The following is a 19,363-nucleotide window of genomic DNA, read 5'->3' as shown; positions in this document are numbered from 1 at the left end:
TGTTCATGCTCAGTGGAGAAGAAAAATCTTTTCTTGTGTAGTCTTTCACACCCCAGCAGAAAACATTTGCCTCTCTGCAGTTCAACCATGTTTGTTCTGAGGGTTGTGAGGAGGAGACTTGTGACTCTGCAAAGTAAAGAGGTTCAGAAGCATTGTGGCCTCTTCATTCATAAATGGAAGGACTCAAAATAGTACATTGATGCTGAAATCCAAAACGTGACCTCAAAACTCCATCCCTAAGAGACTGGGGTACCAGACAAGTTCTGAGTTTCTTGCCATAAAGTGAATGAATATAAGGGACCTGAATCCAGCAGTTGAGAACATCTAAGTGAGCAGATGTTTCAGGTGAGCTGAGTGTCTAAGTGCCTGCCTGCATGTCCTTGTAGTGTAGGTTCAGAGCCTGCCCACACCTCACCAGAAGTATTGAGATGATTACAAGGTTGTTCCCATGCTGAAGCAGAGTGGAGTTAAGCACCTGCTGTCCACCCTTTGCAGCATAACCTTGTGGTCAATGCAGCCATTCAGAAAGAGGGAGACAAAGGTGCAATCCTCCTTGCAGTGAGCCCATCTCTCTTACCACTGAGAAGCATCCCTTAATCACCACTTTGCAGGTAGATGGTGGAGGGCAGACACTTCCACACCTCATTTTAAAGAAGAGAAGAATGCAAGTGTTGGAGGCTGTGAGATGATGGGATTGGCAAGAAGGACCTTGACTCTAACCTTGGCAGTATTAGTCAGAAACATACTGGTCACCTAAGCCCTCATGCCTCTGTACTTATATTAGACAATCCCAGAAAGTGTGTGGAAGCAATTTGGAGTAGACAGACCAGTGAGAACACACGAGGGAACATCATAAAACTCTATCAGTGGAGATTTAGGTTAAAAATTAGGAGAAGGTTTTTCACCCAGAGGACTGTTGGGCACTGGAACAGGCTCCCCAGGGAAGTAGTCACAGGACCAAGTCTGCCTGAGTGCCCTGAGTTCAAGAAGTATTTGGACTATCCTCTCAGGAACATGGTGTGATTCTTGGTGTGATTTTGTGCAGGGCCAGCAGATAGACTTTGATGATCCTTGTGGGTCCCTTCTGGCTCAGAATATTCTAAATGTTTGGCTTTACTGTACACAAGGACCAGGTCTTTGTGTAACAAAGACTTGCAGCAAAGGAGCAGAGTAGCTTTTTTCTCTTATTTTTTCACCCTGAAATAGCTTATTTAAATGGGGCTGATTTAAGATCTTTAGCAGTATTTCAGTTCTCTCTCAACTGCTCCCAGTTACTCATCCTGTACTGGGTGCATTTATTCCATTAAAGGAAGCCAACATGTCAAGAAGCACTTTTATTCACTGCCAAGCTTATCACAGAATCATAAAATGGTTTGTGTTTGAAGAGACCTTCAAGATTATCTAATTCCAGCCCCTCTGTCATGGACAGGAACATCTACCACTAGACCATGTTGCTCAAAGCCCCATCCAACCTGGCCTTGTATCTTGCTTCAAATGAGCATAATCCTGGAAAGAGGGAGTTTTTGTGGATGGATAGGAAACAACTTACATTCACTTGCAGTTGTGTTTCAGGACAGAAGACCCCCCAAATCTATATGTCCTATTTTCATACAATCCCCCTATGCTACAGTCTGGAGGGACTTGCAGCAAAAATGATCCTCCTCAGTGGATGTCTACTAACAGATACTTTTCTCTAAGCCCTGATACCTGGTGATACTGGGCCCAAAATTATCCTTTACAGTAGTTGGGAAGTTTCCCCAGGCATTTAGACTCCTGAGCATAGACTTGTGCATTTTCACAGCAGCAAAGTGCTTCTTTGGGTGAAATTCATCTCCAGACCCACTGGTTACTTAGGTGTGCAACTGTGTGAAGAAACTCTGCATGAGAACCATGGACTGACTTGCCTCATTCTCGACTTATTGGTGTTCAAAGCATCTTGGGTTGTCCTCTGTCCTGACTGGCATTTTCAGCATGCCTTACAAGAACCCTCCCCAAGGGCTCCAACTTGTCATCAAGTGGACAAAACATGCCAACCACCAAAAACTGGAGTCATTTAATCCCCAAGACACTTTTCTCTGGTCTGAGATGTGCCTGTCTCCTGCCTTCCCTGTGGTTAATGTGGAAGAATTGCCTTTTTGCTGTCTGCTCCATACTTTTGTGCTGCTCTGAGGCATTTTTTATTCCCTGACTTCTCTCCCATGGTTGATACCCCTCTAATCACAATAAATGCATAGAAAATAGCCAAGGTTTGTGCTGTATTCTTTTATACAATAATAATTTACTCTGGCCATCATTCCTCTTTCAGAGTCTCTCATCACAAAAAGTCATTGAAAGCAAGTACCCCAAAGAGCCCAATTATCTGTTACCCAGGAAAAAGTCTTTGATCCTGAAGGGCAGTCTTGACACATGCTTGGCCATTTCAGAAGCATTTTTACTGTAGCAATAAACTTTTCTCTCCATACACCTGTCCTGCAAACATTGACTTTGTGCAGGAAGATCTAGTGTAAAGTAACTTCCCAATGCAAAAATAATTCCAGAAGTGCCTCACTGGCACACGTCACCACCTTCCACCAGGATGCATACAATCTCTTCTTGATTTCCCAGGTCCTCGCGATGTGTTTGCTTGCAGAAGGTCAGCAGCTGTACCTGCACTGGAGTCACAAGGTGGGGAGAGTCAGGGCTTTCTGGTAACTCTAATCTATGCTTTAAAATAATTGAGTCTGTGGTGTTTCTTTGCACAGAAACCTCTTAGACTATGGGAGAGAAGGAAGAGAGGGAAGAGGTTAATCTTACGAGATCGAGATACCATGAAAATGATATCTCCACCTGAGCTGATCACTCAAACTCTTTTTGCACTCGGTGGAGGGAAATGAATCCTCTGAGGATGCAATTCATCCAGCTGGTCATAGACATCTAAATTAAGATGAGATGAATCACACTCAAAGAACCATTTTTTCCCCACTAGGTGCCTGCAGTGACTCATTCAGGTGAAGATATCTATATTTGACACATCTACATATGGTAACATGAAGTCAAAAGCAAAGTTCTCCTGAGAAGCACTGCATGATTTTCTGGAGCAGACGCCAGCAACAGTGCAAAAAGTGTCTGCTCTCTCTGTAGGAGAGAAATATGGCTTTTCCAAGGCATCCTGGTGCTTTATGCCTTTTGGTCTTTGGATGGTTCCCTGGGAGTGTTCAAGGCCAGGCTGGATGGGGCCCTGAGCAATCTGATCTACTGTGTGGCATCCCCGCCCATGACCGGGGGGCTGGAACTAGATTATCTTTAAAGTCCCTTTCAACCCAAACTGTTCTATAGTTCTTAATTCTATTCTGTGGTATGGGAAATGCCTTTTGGAGTTTTGAAGATACAGAAACAAATTACTGGGGACTTGCTGCTGTAAAATTATGTGTTAGAATCATCTTCCTTAAGTAATTTTTGAGGCTGTGTGAGGCATTTAAAAATGCTCCTCCATCCATGCAGTTTAGGGTAGGATGCAATGCAGTTGCAAAGGCTGCAGTGGGAGGGAAGAGCTGAGCATGCAGGTGCTTGATCCTGTGTTTCTTCATTTAAGGAATGGAAATGGAGTGATCTTTACAACTGAAAAATGGGTTCCACGAGAACCAGAAAGTTGTAGAACAATTTGTAAAAAAACAACCAACCAACCAACCAACCAAATTAAAAAAAAAAAAAGAAGAATAATAAGAAAGAGGCATTCATGGGTGCAAGGGATTATTAAGGCATTGATCTGTAGAAGATCCCCCGAAGAATGGTTAGGGCCTTGGTGCAATTGCTACTTGCCTTTAGTTGTCAGCAGATAGATGATACACCAAGAAGAGCCTGCCATTGCTGCAGTGATGGTACCAAACCAAACAAGAAGCTGAAGAATTGACTGAGATACTGCCGCACCTTCTAGGTTAAAAAGTGAGCTCTCATCTCTTAATTATGGGAGGGTTTGTTACCGCTGAAGCCTGTTACAAAGCAGCTCATAGAACAAGGAAGTTGTGTTGTTGTCCCTTTTGGGTGGAATTTATCACTTCTGAGTTTAGAAGTGATGAATTCCATCTGCAGGTTAGGGATTTAGTGTAACCTGGTAACCTAGGCTCCATCTGTATCAACAGGCAGAAATGCATATTCCATCACAATGCAAGCAGGAATGGATCACCTCTGAAATTCCTCTTTCTCCACTGATTACAGGGAGAGTCCTGAGAGCTGACTTAGTTGAGTACCCAGCTCCCGAAATCAGTCCTGCCATACTGATAGCATTGTTGATTTGGTTTTAGTCCCATTGGATCTCTCCGTCTTTGAACTGGCATAGTCAGTCTCATGCGTCTTAAACAATTTATCAAGCTGCTTAAATTAGCCTGTGACTCAGATGGATGGTATACCCTATGCAAAAATGCCGAAGCTGATTTATGTCTTCTCTGTGTCCCCAGATTGGTACTTTTCTCGTCCTGGGCTTCACTATCTCATCCCTCTTTGCATTATCTATACTCTGGCGAGATCACCGGAAAACTGTCCGCCTGTCCTTCCAGGTAAGAGGGGTTAGGACGTCTATTTGAAAGAGCAGCTTGTTTATAGAAGTCTTTTGTGACAACTGGCAGAAGATATTCTGTATGGTGCGTGTTTTTCAAGTGGTTTTTGTTAGCAGGGTACGTTCTGAGTAAACTTTTATTATGACCTAACATTTCCTCTTGGGGGAAAGGAAGCCAAGGCCCGAGGTTGAGTTTCAAGCTGTGTGATGTAACATGTCTCAGTTTGGAAAGATATAGAAAGTTACAGCCTTTTTTTTTCCCTCCCAAAAATCTAGGTGTACTATTAAATTTCATCTGTCCAGGGCAGGTAAATCAGACCCCTTAGGCTGGTAGGTTTGCTGGAGCAAGAACTTTCTCCCTCATCCCTCATCCCAATCTGCTGGTACAGCACAATTCCAGTCTTTTGTGACTCAGAAGAGCTTAATCTCCTGAGGGCAAGAGAGCAACAAGTTTTTGGGGAGCAGGTGGAGAATGCTGGTGTCAGGTGGGACAAAATGCTGGATGCAGGAGATCAGAGTTCATGGTTGCTGGCCTCCTCAACTCTCACCAGATCTGAAGGTGGAGGCAAGAGCTGTCCAGTGCTGTTCAGTGTCTGAGCATCCAGGTCCCCAGTTGTATTGGGCAGGAAGAAGTATGTAGCCTTTGACTACACAGCTGCTTTGCAGGATCCAAACCACTCTACAATTCCATGATTCTACCCTATTTGGGTCTAATAGCTCTCTCCCATGTGGCTTAGTGCTTGTGAAGGCTGGGAGAGCAATGCAAGTGGACTGGCAAGATGTGTTTGTAGGATGTGGTTAATTGCACTTTCCTGTTCTACAGTTTGCTAACCACTGGGTTATGCACTGGCAAAGGTAATGAGAAAACATCAGCTTCTCCTCCCCTGACAAACACTAGGGGATGTGGATGAGGAGAAAGAGACACAAGAGCCTTTGGGTTGCCCACAGGTGCTGTTTATTTCAGGTATCCATGCCCTTTGGGATGGCCTCCCATTGCTGTTCCCAAAGGACATGAATCTCTTGTAGATACTACGTCACGTCCATTAGCCTTGCAGATCTACCTCAGGTATTATGGACATCTCAGATGGCACCTCTGCTTGCACAACTGAATCCTGCTTCTGGTTGGGAGATGTTGGTGTCGAGTGTCTGGGGCAGAGAGTGTCACATCCACCAACGTCTCCCAGTGACTGCTGCTTTCTTCAACCCTTCCATCTTAGAGGTTCCAGCATCAGGACTAAGCAGCAGGAAAGGCTTGCTTCTGGGTAGTTGGGGTTTTTCCTAGCACATACCTTAATAACTGTCAGTTTTAGCTGGAGTATTTGCCACAGGGCTCTGGTGAACATGAGAAGATGATGGACTGGTTTCTAGCTCAGATTTGCCTAGTTTGGGGAAAAACGTATCAAACCAGCAACCATTCAGGATCTGTAGTTCTGCTTGGTTTCCAACTCTATTCATGCATTCATGAGAAGCATGGAAGTGATTCTTGTCTTATAATCTTCTTGTTTAATCTTTAAGATTAAAGAAATCAAATCTATTGACTTAAAGTTAAAACCTAAGGCATCATTATCTGTCCAGCAATGTTATCTAATATATCTGCTTCTCTTACACCACTGTATTTAGTTTCATACCACAGCTAGTAAATACCACATTTTATCACTCAGGTGTGTTGAGATCAGTTTAATGATTTAACTGCAGTGTGGTGTGGTGTGGAGAAAGCTATCTCCTGGATGGCATTGGAGTGGTTTATATTGGGTTAAACTGGAAGATGCTCACAGATTATGGCATATCAGTAGTGGCAATCATGTCTTCATGGAGGAGGGTAGTTGTGTCCCCTTCAGCTGACTTAGGAAAAAGTAAAGAAGTGAGGAGCACTCCTCAGGCACACTCCTCCCTGGCCTGGCCTTTCCTCTGAGTCCTGAGGTGTTTGGTGGATCCAACACAGCGAGGGAGAGTGGTTAACTGCTGGTATCTGCAGCAGGAGCCCATCCAGGGGTAAGGGCTCTAGCTCTGATGGGGATTGTTTCCATCTGTCTCCACAGTTCATCCTTTGACTAAAATCCTTTTTTCTGCCTGCCAGGTCACAGCTCCTTATCTCCACATAGGGGCAATTGCCATCATGGTCCTTCTTTCCTGGCCTGTGGCTCTTCATGCCATCAGAGCAGATAAGAAAGGTATGGCAGCTCTGGTTCCTGCTCTCTGTATGATAAAAGATATATATCAGTATGAGAAAAGGGGGATGCAGGAGCCCTTTCCTCCCACACTTGCACTCCAGCTGGAGGAGACTTTCAAATTCTGCATATCCCAAGGAAATGAGTGGGGCTGGGACTCGGGCTGTGCACTGCCCTGTTTCTGTCCCAACGTATTACTGGTTTGCATGTTATCTTGCACTGTTTTTCCCTATACTGAGGCAGTGATCTGTGTTGAGATGGTGGAGACTAGCAGAAGCACCCATGTTCTGAGTCATGAGTGAAAATTTGTTTAGCCCTCTGCAGGAGAAAGCAGCCAGTAGCAGCTCCCTTGGCTGATTTTTGCTTGCTGTATAGAGAAGGGATCTCCAGTCCAGTCAGACAAATCACTTCAGCCTAATGTATCTCAGGAGAAGCCAGATGAGATAGGGAAAAGAGATTTTTGATCAGTTCCTAGTGTTATCTCATGGGAAGTTCCTGCCTACCTCTAGGAAGAATGACCAAATGTTGTAAGGACAAAGCCAGATGCCAGGAACAACTGCAGAAAAGCCTGACTGGGAGTGACTGTTTTTCTCTGATTGTCTCTCCATACAGCCAAAATTATCTACCTGACACCCACCTTCAGACACTGGTTTCCAATAAAAATCACAGACCGAATGGACTGGTGAAAGCATTTTTTTCCTTGTCCAAGACTTTTCTTGTTGAACTGCAGCTGGAGAGGTTGGGGGAGAATATGCAGGCACCCTAGATATTACACACCACCATGCCTGAGGTACTCCTAGCTTAGTACATCCTTCAGAGCCACTGGCACAGAGGGATGGTGGTACCCATTCAAGAAAGAGGTGGTGTTGCATAGGTGCTCATTTCTCAGAAGAACTCTTTTGGTCCCTGAGGTGAAGGACGCCCGGGGCTCTTGGGCAATGTGTCAACAAAGTCCAGAGAAGACTGTAGGTAATGAGTTGGCAAGTTTCTGAGGTGCAATATCCATGCTCTCAGTCCATAGGATTCTCTAGGTCACACACAGAAGGGCACTAACAACAATCTGAATGAACCAGGGAAGTATTCACAGTAAGGAAATGCAACACAGTTGAAGGAGAGGTACCTACTCTTCTTCACTGTGAATGAAACTTCAAAATGGTGCTTGTTCTTATCTGAGAAAGAAAAAATTAGCATCCTTCTGTTGAGGATTGTTTTTCTACAGATGGAGATTTCATTGCACCATGTCTAAAGAAAAAAGAAATAAAGCCATATCTTGCTGTAAGGCATAGTGAGATGTAATTAAAGCATAAAACCTGCAGTCCTGACTAAGCCTGCATCCTTGCTTTGACCAACTTGTTTTCCTGCATTGCATTGTTTGGAGAGAAAGTGAAAATAAGGGGAAGAAGGGATTGATAAAGGGATTGGACGAAGCCCAAAAGCTACTTAGCTGGAGGACTGTGTTAGAAGTTAAGCAGCAAGGCAGATTCGTACATTACAATGTGGATTAACTCTAGCCTTCCTCCTTCAAATTCTTTCAGTTATTCAGGTGGTAATTGTTGGTCCATACCTGGCTATCCTTCTCTTTCTTTTCTTGATACCTCTGGGAATGTACTCTCCTTGCATCAGAGAGAAGGGAACACTTGGACCAAAGCCAGCCCTCATTGGACACCGTGGAGCACCAATGGTAGGTCTGAAGAAGTTATTTTATGTCGTTTCTTCATCCTTTGCCTTACTACTTTCATCATCATCTTCAGTTGTTCTTTTGTTTGGTTTTTTTTCCCATGAAATCTGCTGAGGGTGGGAGACATTTCTGGTCATTGGGACTGCATGCCATAGACATCACTGCATGGGTTTGCTTACAAGGAAAACACTGTTCCTGAGGGACAAGACCAGGTTGGAGGGGGCCCTGAGCAACCTGGTCTAGTGAAAGGTGTCTCTGCCCTGACAGGGAGATTGGAACAGGGTGATCTTCAAGGTCCCTTCCAACCCAAACCATTCTACGATTCTGTTATTCTTCTACAAGATGGGTTTGGCCAAAGTGGAAGAGAATAAACAGTAGACTTTAACATTATAATGATGCTCCCTTAATAAAAACAGAGATGTTACAAAGAGGCAGAAAGTATTTACAGAGTCCTCCAGAGAGTGTTTAAAAATGATCCGCTCATCTGCTTTTTTTTTTCAGCTGGCGCCAGAAAACACTGAGATGTCATTTCTGAAGACAATTGAGCATGGCGGGGATGGTCTTGAAACAGATGTCACCATAAGGTGAGGGCAAAACATCGCATCTCACAGAATATACGCTGCTTCTTCTAAGAGCTTGTAGTGGTTTGGTCCAAAATACTCACCACTCACTACAGAAACGTGTTTGGAGAGATGCAGCTCCAGGCAATTAGGTTTTACTGATGCCTGGGACAGGGTCCCTCAGCTGTCATGGGATGGCAGGGGCTGTAGGGCATGGTTGTTCTCAGGCAGGTCAATAAGCTGCAGCTATTGATTTAACGATCGTGTTTTAAATGCTTGGCAGAGTATAGAGACAAGTCCCTACTCTAGTCTGACTTCCAGATCATAGTGAGGGTTATATGAGGTCTACAAACCAACAGAAAATTGTGTTCAGATTTGTGACAGCACTGCCCTAATTATTAGATCTTTAATTGCCTTTGGTGAACCCATTGCCATGAAATGCTAGCATTCTGTGCAGGATGAGCTGTTTCCAGGCACTGCATGAGAAAAACACTAATATTTAGATGTTCTACTCGACTAGACCTTTCTATAAAAGAAAATTTTGCATTTCCATCACTGTCCATTCAGAATTCAGTCCTCTGAAAACCAGAGAAACACTTTGATGTCAGCAAAAAGAGATTTCAACCATAAGTTACTAACCATTTTTGGGGGAGTTGGCAGGCAAAAAGGTCTCCTCCTTCATGTTGCCCCTAGGGAAACTGAGGCACAGATGAGCATGACTTCTGTGAGATCTCCTAGAAGTATTTAAGCTGGAAATAACCTGATGTCTTGAGCCTCAGCATTCCTCCATATTGCACTCTCTGCACTGAGGGAGGCTATACTGCTGCATTCACAGCACCCCACATGGTCTTCTGACCTGGCATGAATCTGCTCATGCTGTGAATGAACCTGTACCCCAGGTGACCTGAACTCTTGCTCTCTGGCAGCTATGATGGGGTTCCTTTCCTCATGCATGACGACACCTTGAGAAGGACAACTAACATCCATGAGGTCTACCCTAATGAGACTGGTAAAGCTGCTTCGTTATTCTCCTGGGATTCTCTGCAGAAATTGAATGCTGGAACATGGTTCCTTAAGGTAAATATCATAAAGAGCTAGAAGCATTGAAAGTCAGTTGGATTGGACTCTAGGCAACCTGATCCAGTTGGACATGTCCCTTTTCATTGCAGGGGGGTTGGACTAGATGAGCTTTAAAGGTGTCTTCCAATCCAAACTTTTCTATCATCTCATGACTATCACCAACTAGATGTAGAAGAGACACCAGCTGCCTATTATTTAACAGCATCAGTGTTAGAAGAGGAACTTCTAGTTGAGCCAAAACTCCCAATAAGCCAGAGTAAATCCTTTAGTTTGGGTCTCTTTGCTTTGTCCAGTTTGCCTTTAGGCTAAGGAGACCTGTAACAATTGGCTGGTGGGTGTTCCTGTGTCACCTTATCATGGCAGCAGCAGAGCTCGTGAGCTGGGGGAAGAAGACAAGAGCTACTTGTTCAATGTGCTGTTTATAATACTCAGAGCTAACAAGGTGGGACAGAGAAGCACAGCAGAGCTAGCTGTGAACTATGCAGTTTAGGTCCCAGAAGCAATGTCCTCACAGCCTGGGTTAGCTTCCCCGTTTCTTATGTAGAAGAAATAAGCAAAATAAAACATCCCCACCTGTTGAGGACTGACATCAAACATTTTCCCTCTTAGAGATACAGCTGACTCCCAGAGCAAACTGCCTGATTGATTTCCTTTTTTTTTTTATATCTGTTTATTTCTAGAACAAACCATTTTTAGGGATGGGCTCGCTGTCAAAGGCAGATCAAAACCAGGCAATGAATCAGTCCATTTACACGCTAAGTGGTTTTTTGCGCCTCGCAGACAGTCACAATAAACTTGTGATATTTGATCTCTACCGCCCTCCAGAGAGACATCCTTACAGGAACTTGTGGATCCGCAAAATCCTGGACGTCATCCTCAAGGAGTCGAAGATTAAACGCCATCTGGTAGGGTGGCCTCACTCCATATCCCTTTTTCTTGCTCTCCTAACTGGGACTTTGGGGCATACTCTGCATGATTTCACCTGCATAAAATTGGCCCTTTGCATTTAACTTGATTTAAAAGGCATCATTTGGAGTATATTCCTACTATTAGTTCCTCAGAAGGTTCACAAGGGTGTAATCCTTCAGCAGCACAGGAAAAAGGCAGTGTATATACCAGCTGATGCCTTAGCCCCTAAACAGCACCCTTTCATAAATATACTAATTGTCAGTCTGTTCCCTGCTACTCATGCTTATTTCATATGTTGCATTAAAATTCCTGGCTTAAATTAAAATAAATTGTAATATTGCCTTCCTGCCCCTGGCAATGGATGACTGCTAAACTCATGGGAATCAGGTTATGTACCATTGATGTCTGGGGAGTTATGCTGATCTGTATCTGCTGAAGATCTTTTCTTCCATGCTGGAAGAATGATAGAACAGAATATTTTCGGTTGCCTTTTCCATAGACCAAAGCTGTCTTTTCATTCATTTTCAACACTGCATCTTTTGTTGGGCTGTGTGAAATGTACTTACTGATTTCCAGTGGGTAAGCAAGAAACAGTGGATACTTTTTTCTTGATAAAAGTGACTTGCAAGTTTTAACCCTGCATCTGAATGTTCTTTGATCATTGGGAGAAAGTCATTTGACAAACTGGGTTAAGCCCCTCAAGACGTTATCTTTACTGTGTTTGTGTGAACAGTGGGGCATATTAGGGGCATGAATTCTTCTGCTGAGAATTCCCTGGTTCTTCTTGTTGCCTGCAGGTTCTGTGGCTGCATAACAGTGTGAGATCCTTTGTTCAGTCTGTCGCTCCTGGGTTTCAGCACACGATGGGCAGAAAGGCACCAATAGAAGACCTATTAAAGCACAATATTGTCAAACTCAATCTGGTCTACACTGAAATGTCCAGTGAAGATATCCGGTAGGTTTCAGCTCCAAGTGTAATCTTTGGGGTGCATCTGGACTATGTTTGCCTCATGCATGGGACAATGTCTCCCTCCAGTGACCAGTTCCAGAGACTAGAATATTTTGGGAACAGGTCGTTCAGATCAAGTAGCCATCCCTGATGTATTTTAGGGGTGACAGACTGCAGTTCACTCCTCCTGTTGACTAAGAGGTGGCACGTGTAATTAAACCCTGCTGTCCTCAATTCCATATTTGCCAGGATCTGAGGATCTTCTGGTAAGAACAACACAGGTGTATCCTGATTTGTCTTTTTATTTGTGCCATCCTCAGTCCCACCAACACTGAATCATGGAGAATGAACAACTATTTAGCCTTCCATGGTTCTTCTGCAAACATCAGTGGGAGTGCATAATGCTGTGGTGAGAGACCATCACCCTCTTGTAGCCAGTGTTTTGGAGACATCATTTCTTGTCTGTTGCTACCAGTACTCTGTTGCATGTGACACAATGAAAATGTAATTTCTATGATGAAAGGCTTCACATTCATTGCAGGAGTTTCCAAAATGCTACTCGCACATGAAACCCCCCAAGCTTTACCTGTCTAGGTCTCCTCTTGTAAATAGGATTTTTTGCTCTTTCCAATGCACAAAACCATTGAAGTCTAGTTGAAATTAAAAAGAAAGGAAAAACTTCAATCCTTTGGACAAGAGTAATGTTCATGTTTTCTCAATTATAATTGTCACAGGATGTAAAATCATAAAATCATAGAATCACAGAATGGTTTGGATTGTAAGGGACTTTCAGCACCATCTAGTTCCAACCCCCCTGCCACGGGCAGGGAAGCTTCCACTAGACCTGATTACTCAGAGCCCCATAGCCTGGCCTTGAACACAACACTTCCAGGGATGAGGAGTCCACAACCTCTCTGGGCAACCTATACCAGTGTCTCAACCACCTTCACAATCCAGAATTTTTTCCTAATGTCTGATCTAAACCTTCCCTCCTCCAGTTTAAGGCCATTCCCCCTTGTCCTGTCACTCAGTGCCCCTGTAAAAAGTCCCTCTCCAGCTCTCTTGTAGCCCCTCTCAGTACTGCAAAGTACTCTGTTTCCTCAGAGCCTTCTTTTCTTTAGGCTGAAAGGCTATTAAAAGTCATAGGCAGATCCATTTGGGTAAACCTTGGATAGATCCTAGGTAGATATATAAATGCTGATACTGATGATACATTACCTTTATACAAAGAATGAACTTATTTCATATCAAGTTTCAATAGCTCATAATAACTTGAGAAATGATGAGTTGATGGAGCAACCATAACAAACTTGGGTGGTCAGCTTCGAAGATTAGCTCAGCTGGTCTAACCAACTCAGGTGCTCTAACCAACACCAGCATTGTGGGTTCAATCCTCACATGAGCCCTGAACTGAAGAGTTGGACTCTGTGGCCTTCTGGGTCCCTTCCAACTCAGGCTATTCTGTGATTCTGTGGTGGTTTTGAACACAATGTGGGGAGATTATAGAATAACATGAATTGTTTAGATTTAAGAGATCTTTAAAATCATCAAGGCCAACCATTATCCCAACACTCCCTAACCCATCACTAAACCATGTCCCCAAGTACCACATCCACATATTTTAAATACCTCCAGAGATGATGATTTCAGCACTTCCCTGGGCAGCTGATTCCAAAGCTTGATAACCCTTTCCATCGAGTAATTTTTCCTAATATCCAATCTAAACCTTCCCTAGTGAAGCTTGAGGCCATTTTTTCCTTTTCTATTGCTTGTTACTTGAACAGCCTCCTTTACAAACACATTGTTACATTGATTAATATGGCAGAAGGATTAGAAAGGTTTTGACCTTTTGGGCATTTTATCTGCATTTGTTTCCAGCTGTTCAGCTATTCTGTATTGACCAATTGTTAATGATTAATTATTGGCTGGTTGGCTTTCCTTTATGTTCCTTATCTAGGTCGTAAAGTAAGCACTTCCTACAGAAGATTACAACCATTTCCCATGATCTTCCCGAATCTCCTTGAGTAAGCCCGAAGGAAGTACTAATCTCCTTGCTCAATGAAGGTTGTTGCCTTTTGGTCTTTTAAAGGAAATACGCCGAGGCAAACATCACCACCAACTTCTATGTGGTCAACGAGCCATGGCTCTATTCCCTGGCATGGTGCTCTGGGGCACACTCTGTGACCACCAATGCCGTCCACTTGCTGAAGGATCTCAGCCAGCCACTCTTCCTCATGGTAAGTGGAAGTCTTCTCTGTCTCAGGGGTGGGAAGTAGGGTTGGGATGTTCATGGTTACCTTTGGAGACTATGGGCCAGTTCACATATGGAGAAAGCATCCTTTAAGGATCCTTTGCATAAGAAGGACCTGAGTTGAAACCTGGCTTACTGGAACATCTAAGACACTACAGGTATTACCATACCCTTCTCTTTTCTCCTAGCTCAGGAAGAAGCACCCTAGTTGTTAGGATTATCAGCTCAGGCCTTGGGATCAGGGAAAACAAGTTATATTGAGACTTGTGCAGGAAGAAAGGAAGGACCTTTGAGGGAACAAGCTGATGCATGAGGATTTCCATTTCTAACCTTTTGAAGCACCTTACTGATGTCAGAAGTTTCTCTTTTCCCAGAGCATCCCACTGCCCTTGTCAAACTTGGTCTTGTTCTACAAGTCCAAGGGAAACAACCACAGAAATAAGCCTTCCTTCTGGGAGAAATTTTCACATAATTTCTCTATTTGTTATTCTGCCTTGGACAACCTGTAGGGCCAAGAAGCACCTGGGGCATTGGTCCCACCAGAGTCTCTGTAAGGACTTTAAGCAGTTGGCTTCACACTCTTGAATTAGATTTTACAATGCTCCCCTCCAGAGAACTGCAGTGTTTCTGTCCATCCTAAGTTTGGGTGGAGGTCCAGTCTAAGGATGAATCTTGAGATGCTCTTAGACTTAAAGCAGGAGCCACCCCAGGCTCTCTGTGGTGTTCAGTGAAGGGTAGTTTTTCCAGAGAAAATGAGATGCCACCAGTTAATGTTGTTATTGGCGTGAAGCAGAGAAGTGCAAGGCCTGCCTGTACACACAAGAGGTTTCTGTGGCATTCACTGTGATACGGTAAAATCTTCTATGGTAAAACAGACCCACTTTTATGAAGGAGAATGGTTTGGCACCAACACAACGCAGTGGTAAGTGGCCACTTTGAAATGCCACCAAATGCTTTAAATACTCAAGGGATGTTACTGCAGATGCAAACCAGGCAGCTGAACAGCCATATTCAATCAGGAAGAAAGAGCTTGAGTAACTGTTTTTGCAAATCTTGTGGTCCTTAGTGGTGGACACAGCCTCCGTTTTTCTCTTCCAGACTCCACGGCAGTACAACATCATGTGGATCCTGACAGATCTGACCTCTGCATTCCTCATCTCACTCATCTTTGCTCTGCACTGGTAACTACCAAGTTGTTAATGGCCATTCTAACCTGATCTTTTGCTCCAGGTGGAGGGAAGGAGGGATGCGTTCAGGTGACCTGAAGGGTTAAAACTACACTTGAGAACATTAGCTTTCTCTTCTGGAAATGGAAGAAAGCCCCTAAAGTCCCCCCAAACCTCTCTGTTTCTCCTGCTTTCTCTCATTTTCCCTTTCCATTTTGGCAGCTCAGGCATTGTCTACCTTCAGGATTCAGTGGAGAACTGGTGGATTTATAATAGCAACATAAACCAATTATCAAAGCTGATGGGCTGAGAAAGGAAATTATTTTTCTATTACTACTATTTGACAATGTTTTATTGGACTGATTTGCTAGGAAAGCTCCCATTGTTAATATTAGAGCATCCCATTCTTTCTGCACATGCCAGAACCCCACAGGAAATCCATCCTCCCACACAAAAATGTCTGACTGTGTCACAGACACCACATTTTTTTCCTTCCCCTCTGTCAAAGATTATTGGGAAATTTGGGGTTCATAGAACAGGCTCACCCCAGCTGGTCATGTTTGGCTGCTGGATGTTCTGCCCTGCCACAGCTGTATGAGGAACATGCCTATGCTCTCATCCCAGTAGTGCCCAAGGAAAGCAGGATGTGCTGGGCTCTTCAGCTGGATGTCTGTGGATGGGTGGCAGGATCAGAGCAGGCAGCCCAGGGGAGATTTTTTGCAGGGTGCTGGCAGTACAACTTTGCTGCCAGTGGCAGCAAGAGGAAAGTTTGGGAAGCCCCTGGGTGAGCACTCTGGCCTGCCATTAACTGTGACTTGCTTCGGCATAGGAAAAGGTTGGAGGGCTACTATTGCTCTGGGATGATGAAAAAATTAATTGGTAGTTTGACAGCGATGAACTAATAGCTGTACAGGCATTTTTGCTGGGCATCCAGGCTTTTCCCAAGGCAAGATTACTCCCTCCCTTCCTTCCTGTCTTACTCTGCTCTGCTCTCCTCTCCTCAGGTCCTGCTTTCATTCTGTTTTCAAGGCTGTAGGGTGGTGCACAACCACCCCTGCAAAGCATCACCACCACCGTCAGACCTTCCCATGCCCATCTCCTCCAGGATCATGTTCCTGTTGTGTGCATTTCCCAGGATCCTGTGGATGCTTCTGGTCCAACCAAACAATGAAGTCCTCCTGGCTGCCCTTCCAGCAAGGGCATCCCCAGCCCTCCTGGGACTGAAGGGCCATCAGCAATGCCTCAGTGCCCTGTGTGGTCTTGTCAGGTTTATGAACACACCAAAATCACAATTTTTAAATTGCCCTGGCTCCTTAAGAGCCAGTGGCTGTAAACATTTCTGGGGCTTTGGAGCTCTTAAATCTTGCTCAGAAAACAGGGCTTAGTCACAAAGTTGCCTTCAAAATGCTGTTGCACACAGGAGTGTGGGTGCTTAGACATCAGTCATGCACTCAAGTCCTTTCTCGGTAAGGACCTGAGAAAATCCCAAAATACCTGCCCTCACAAAGTAGGAAAAAGGTGTCCAAGGCTGCAGGGGGCTGTGAGGAAAACCACAGCAAGCAGTGGCCTGACCCAGATGCTTTGCCCCATGCAGGTGGCGAGAGAAGAATTTCTCCTGCTGTGTCCCGGACAGTAACACAATGATAGAGAATGGCACATACAACAAATTCAAGACAGGTGAGCAGGGCAAGGAGAGCAGCTGCATCCTGCTCAGGGTGGTCTCTGTGGGACCACTGGGATCCTGATGGATGGGTTGGTGATGGATGTCCATAGTTATAAGGAAGGTTATGAGGAAGGATGCAGTCTGGGTTATCTTGATGCCATGATGATTTCTTGCCTTTTCTTATAAACCCCTGTTATACCTTTTTACAACTTCTGTATTCTTAGTGCTTTTTGCCTACATTCTTGGACTTGTTTGTTCAGCTAGGAGACTAAACATCTTAGAAGCTTCGTAGTTAGGGATCAGTGTGCCCCAGACCCCAAGGTCCCCTCCAGAACACATTTGTAAACTAAGATAGAACCATCCAGGGGAAGGTTCCTTGGGGAGAGGGGCTCATTTGAGCCTCTCATTGGGCAATCTTTGATAGGTATGCTACTAGTAAGACCTATAATATTATACCTGATCTTTGGGAGGGTGTGCATTGCAGTGTGCATTGAGGTGCATTCAACCTGGACGTGTGCACCTAAGGATCCTTAAAATAAATACCAAGGTAAAATCCCTTTTTCCCTTCTAACCGTGTTTGACTCTTGATTTTAAGACCAGGAAAAGGCATCAATCTCAGCCCCAAACCCCTTAGCAGCACAATCCAATTGGCCCTGCTTCAAGCAAAGGCTCCTCCAGATGTCCCCTCCAATATTCATTACTCTGCGATGCTGTGAAAAGAGACTCTGGAGGCACTGAGCACTCTTGGTTCTGCCAGGCAGGGTGGGATTGGCTGAGGACCCTCCCATGCACCACGTTTCTGCACCCATGGAGCTATCATCCAGAAAAAATGACCAAACCTGGGCTGCATGCCTTTTCAAACAGGTTCTGTTTGCTCACAGGCTGTCAGAACAGATGCAAATGTTTGGTAGCTCATCATGTGTCTCCTTTTCCAGAGCTCAACGACATGCCTGCCGTCCTGGCCTGACATGGGCAGAGAAGGGACATGGACCTGCCATCCTCGATGAGGCTGAGGAGACCAGCTGGGGGGGGCCTCAGATCTATCTGGTGAGGAGGAGCCATTTGCCCTCATGGCCCTGCTGGAGATGAGCACCAACCTTCCTCTCCTACAGCTTTTGTCACATTCCCATGCCTGTCAGGGATCCTTGGGGTGTAGGAGAGCACAGATGGAGTTGCAGCCATGAAGAAACTGTGCACTATGGTGAGATGCAGCAACCACATGGAAGCCACCGTTTACCCCTGAGACCACTGGCATCCCCCAGGGCAATCATTCGTGCTGTGTGTAAGCCCTGTTTTGACACATGCTGCAAACATCTGAGCATCCTCCAGCCCTCCTCATTCTCAGGTGCCCAGATTTCTCCTATCAGACCAGCCTCTTCTTCACACACTACCTCCCTTCCTCCCTCCTTGCAGGTGTCCACCACCCCCAAGAGCACACTATCTCCACCACGATGGTGCTGCTGGCTGGGTCATTACAATAGGTACCTTTCTACAACAGAGACAGGGGCAACTTTGGTTTTCCTTTTCCCCACTCTTGCCCTGCCATAGCCTAACAGGACAGTCTCCTCCCCTTGTCTGTGGGTGAAGGCATGTCATTCCCATGGGGGCTGAAGGATTTATAATGTCTTGGCCATGTAGCTACTGGGACCATGACCGGTAACACACCAACAACTTTTCTTCAGAAGGATGGAGCTGTGTGTGAATTGGTCCCACCAAGTGTCCTGTTTGCTTTTCCCTTGGGAAGGTCTGTACACCTGTACTACACCCTGGGATTTATTCCAATTTTCATTTCTCCCAGGTGGCTGCTGTCACACAGTGGGGAGGGGGCCTATGCTCTGTAAGGGAGATGTAAACATCTCTCAGGTTTAAGCCATATATTTCTACTTGAACAGATAATAAGAATACGTTTTTTGTAAATTTCAAGTGATGTTTTAAATACATTTTACCTCTCCTATCTTGTTTTGTTCTTATTTCAGCAAACTGGGAAAGAATACAGTAGTCTTTACCTGATTCACACTATAGACATTTTCTCATACATGAGCCTTTTGTTAAATGATGTGATCACAAGTGAGAGGAAAGGATTAGGTTTCAGAGTTATCTGTGCTGAGAAGCACCCAAACCTTTCCAAGTTGCAATTTTGGAGTATTTTGGAGGCTAGAAATGCAAAAAATGAAGCATCCTCCTTTGGAAAAAGGCTAAAGGACTGATGAATTGTTGTAGAGCAGCTCCAGATCTATGAAATACGGGGAGCGGATGGTGTTAAATCCCCCTCCCCATGCCTTGCATACATAGGTGTCGTGGGTACCACTCGTGGAAGTATGTGAGCAGCCAAAGTAGGAGGTGGGGAGCATGTGGGTTGAGCATGGAGTGCACCATGAGCTCCTCAGCCTGTCCCTTGGTGTTCAAGT

At 44.7% G+C, this 19,363-nt stretch overlaps 1 protein-coding gene across 11 annotated transcripts in view; it reads left to right on the top strand.

The window, feature by feature from the left end:
* GDPD4 (glycerophosphodiester phosphodiesterase domain containing 4) overlaps positions 1 to 18,909 on the top strand; it is a 39,795-nt gene extending 20,886 nt beyond the window's left edge. For 8 of the 11 annotated variants that reach the window (XM_032098975.1, XM_032098973.1, XM_032098972.1 and 5 more), the window contains 12 exons: positions 2,605 to 2,664; positions 4,434 to 4,532; positions 6,609 to 6,702; positions 8,235 to 8,380; positions 8,879 to 8,961; positions 9,864 to 10,014; positions 10,698 to 10,922; positions 11,724 to 11,881; positions 13,965 to 14,112; positions 15,225 to 15,307; positions 16,887 to 16,969; positions 17,891 to 18,909. In XM_032098975.1, coding sequence (XP_031954866.1) covers positions 2,605 to 2,664; positions 4,434 to 4,532; positions 6,609 to 6,702; positions 8,235 to 8,380; positions 8,879 to 8,961; positions 9,864 to 10,014; positions 10,698 to 10,922; positions 11,724 to 11,881; positions 13,965 to 14,112; positions 15,225 to 15,307; positions 16,887 to 16,969; positions 17,891 to 17,922 — 1,362 coding nt within the window. In that variant the 3' untranslated portion in view covers positions 17,923 to 18,909. Of the gene's footprint in view, positions 1 to 2,604; positions 2,665 to 4,433; positions 4,533 to 6,608; positions 6,703 to 8,234; positions 8,381 to 8,878; positions 8,962 to 9,863; positions 10,015 to 10,697; positions 10,923 to 11,723; positions 11,882 to 13,832; positions 13,841 to 13,964; positions 14,113 to 15,224; positions 15,308 to 16,886; positions 16,970 to 17,890 lie in introns of those variants that run through there. The other 3 variants (XM_032098982.1, XM_032098981.1, XM_032098983.1) reach the window with 3 other exon arrangements.
* The last annotated feature ends 454 nt before the right edge of the window (positions 18,910 to 19,363 follow it).

This window comes from Corvus moneduloides, chromosome 2 (genome assembly GCF_009650955.1).
Source record: "Corvus moneduloides isolate bCorMon1 chromosome 2, bCorMon1.pri, whole genome shotgun sequence".
NCBI classification, from domain to species: Eukaryota; Metazoa; Chordata; class Aves; order Passeriformes; family Corvidae; genus Corvus; species Corvus moneduloides.
This window is presented reverse-complemented; position numbering and strand designations above follow the sequence as displayed.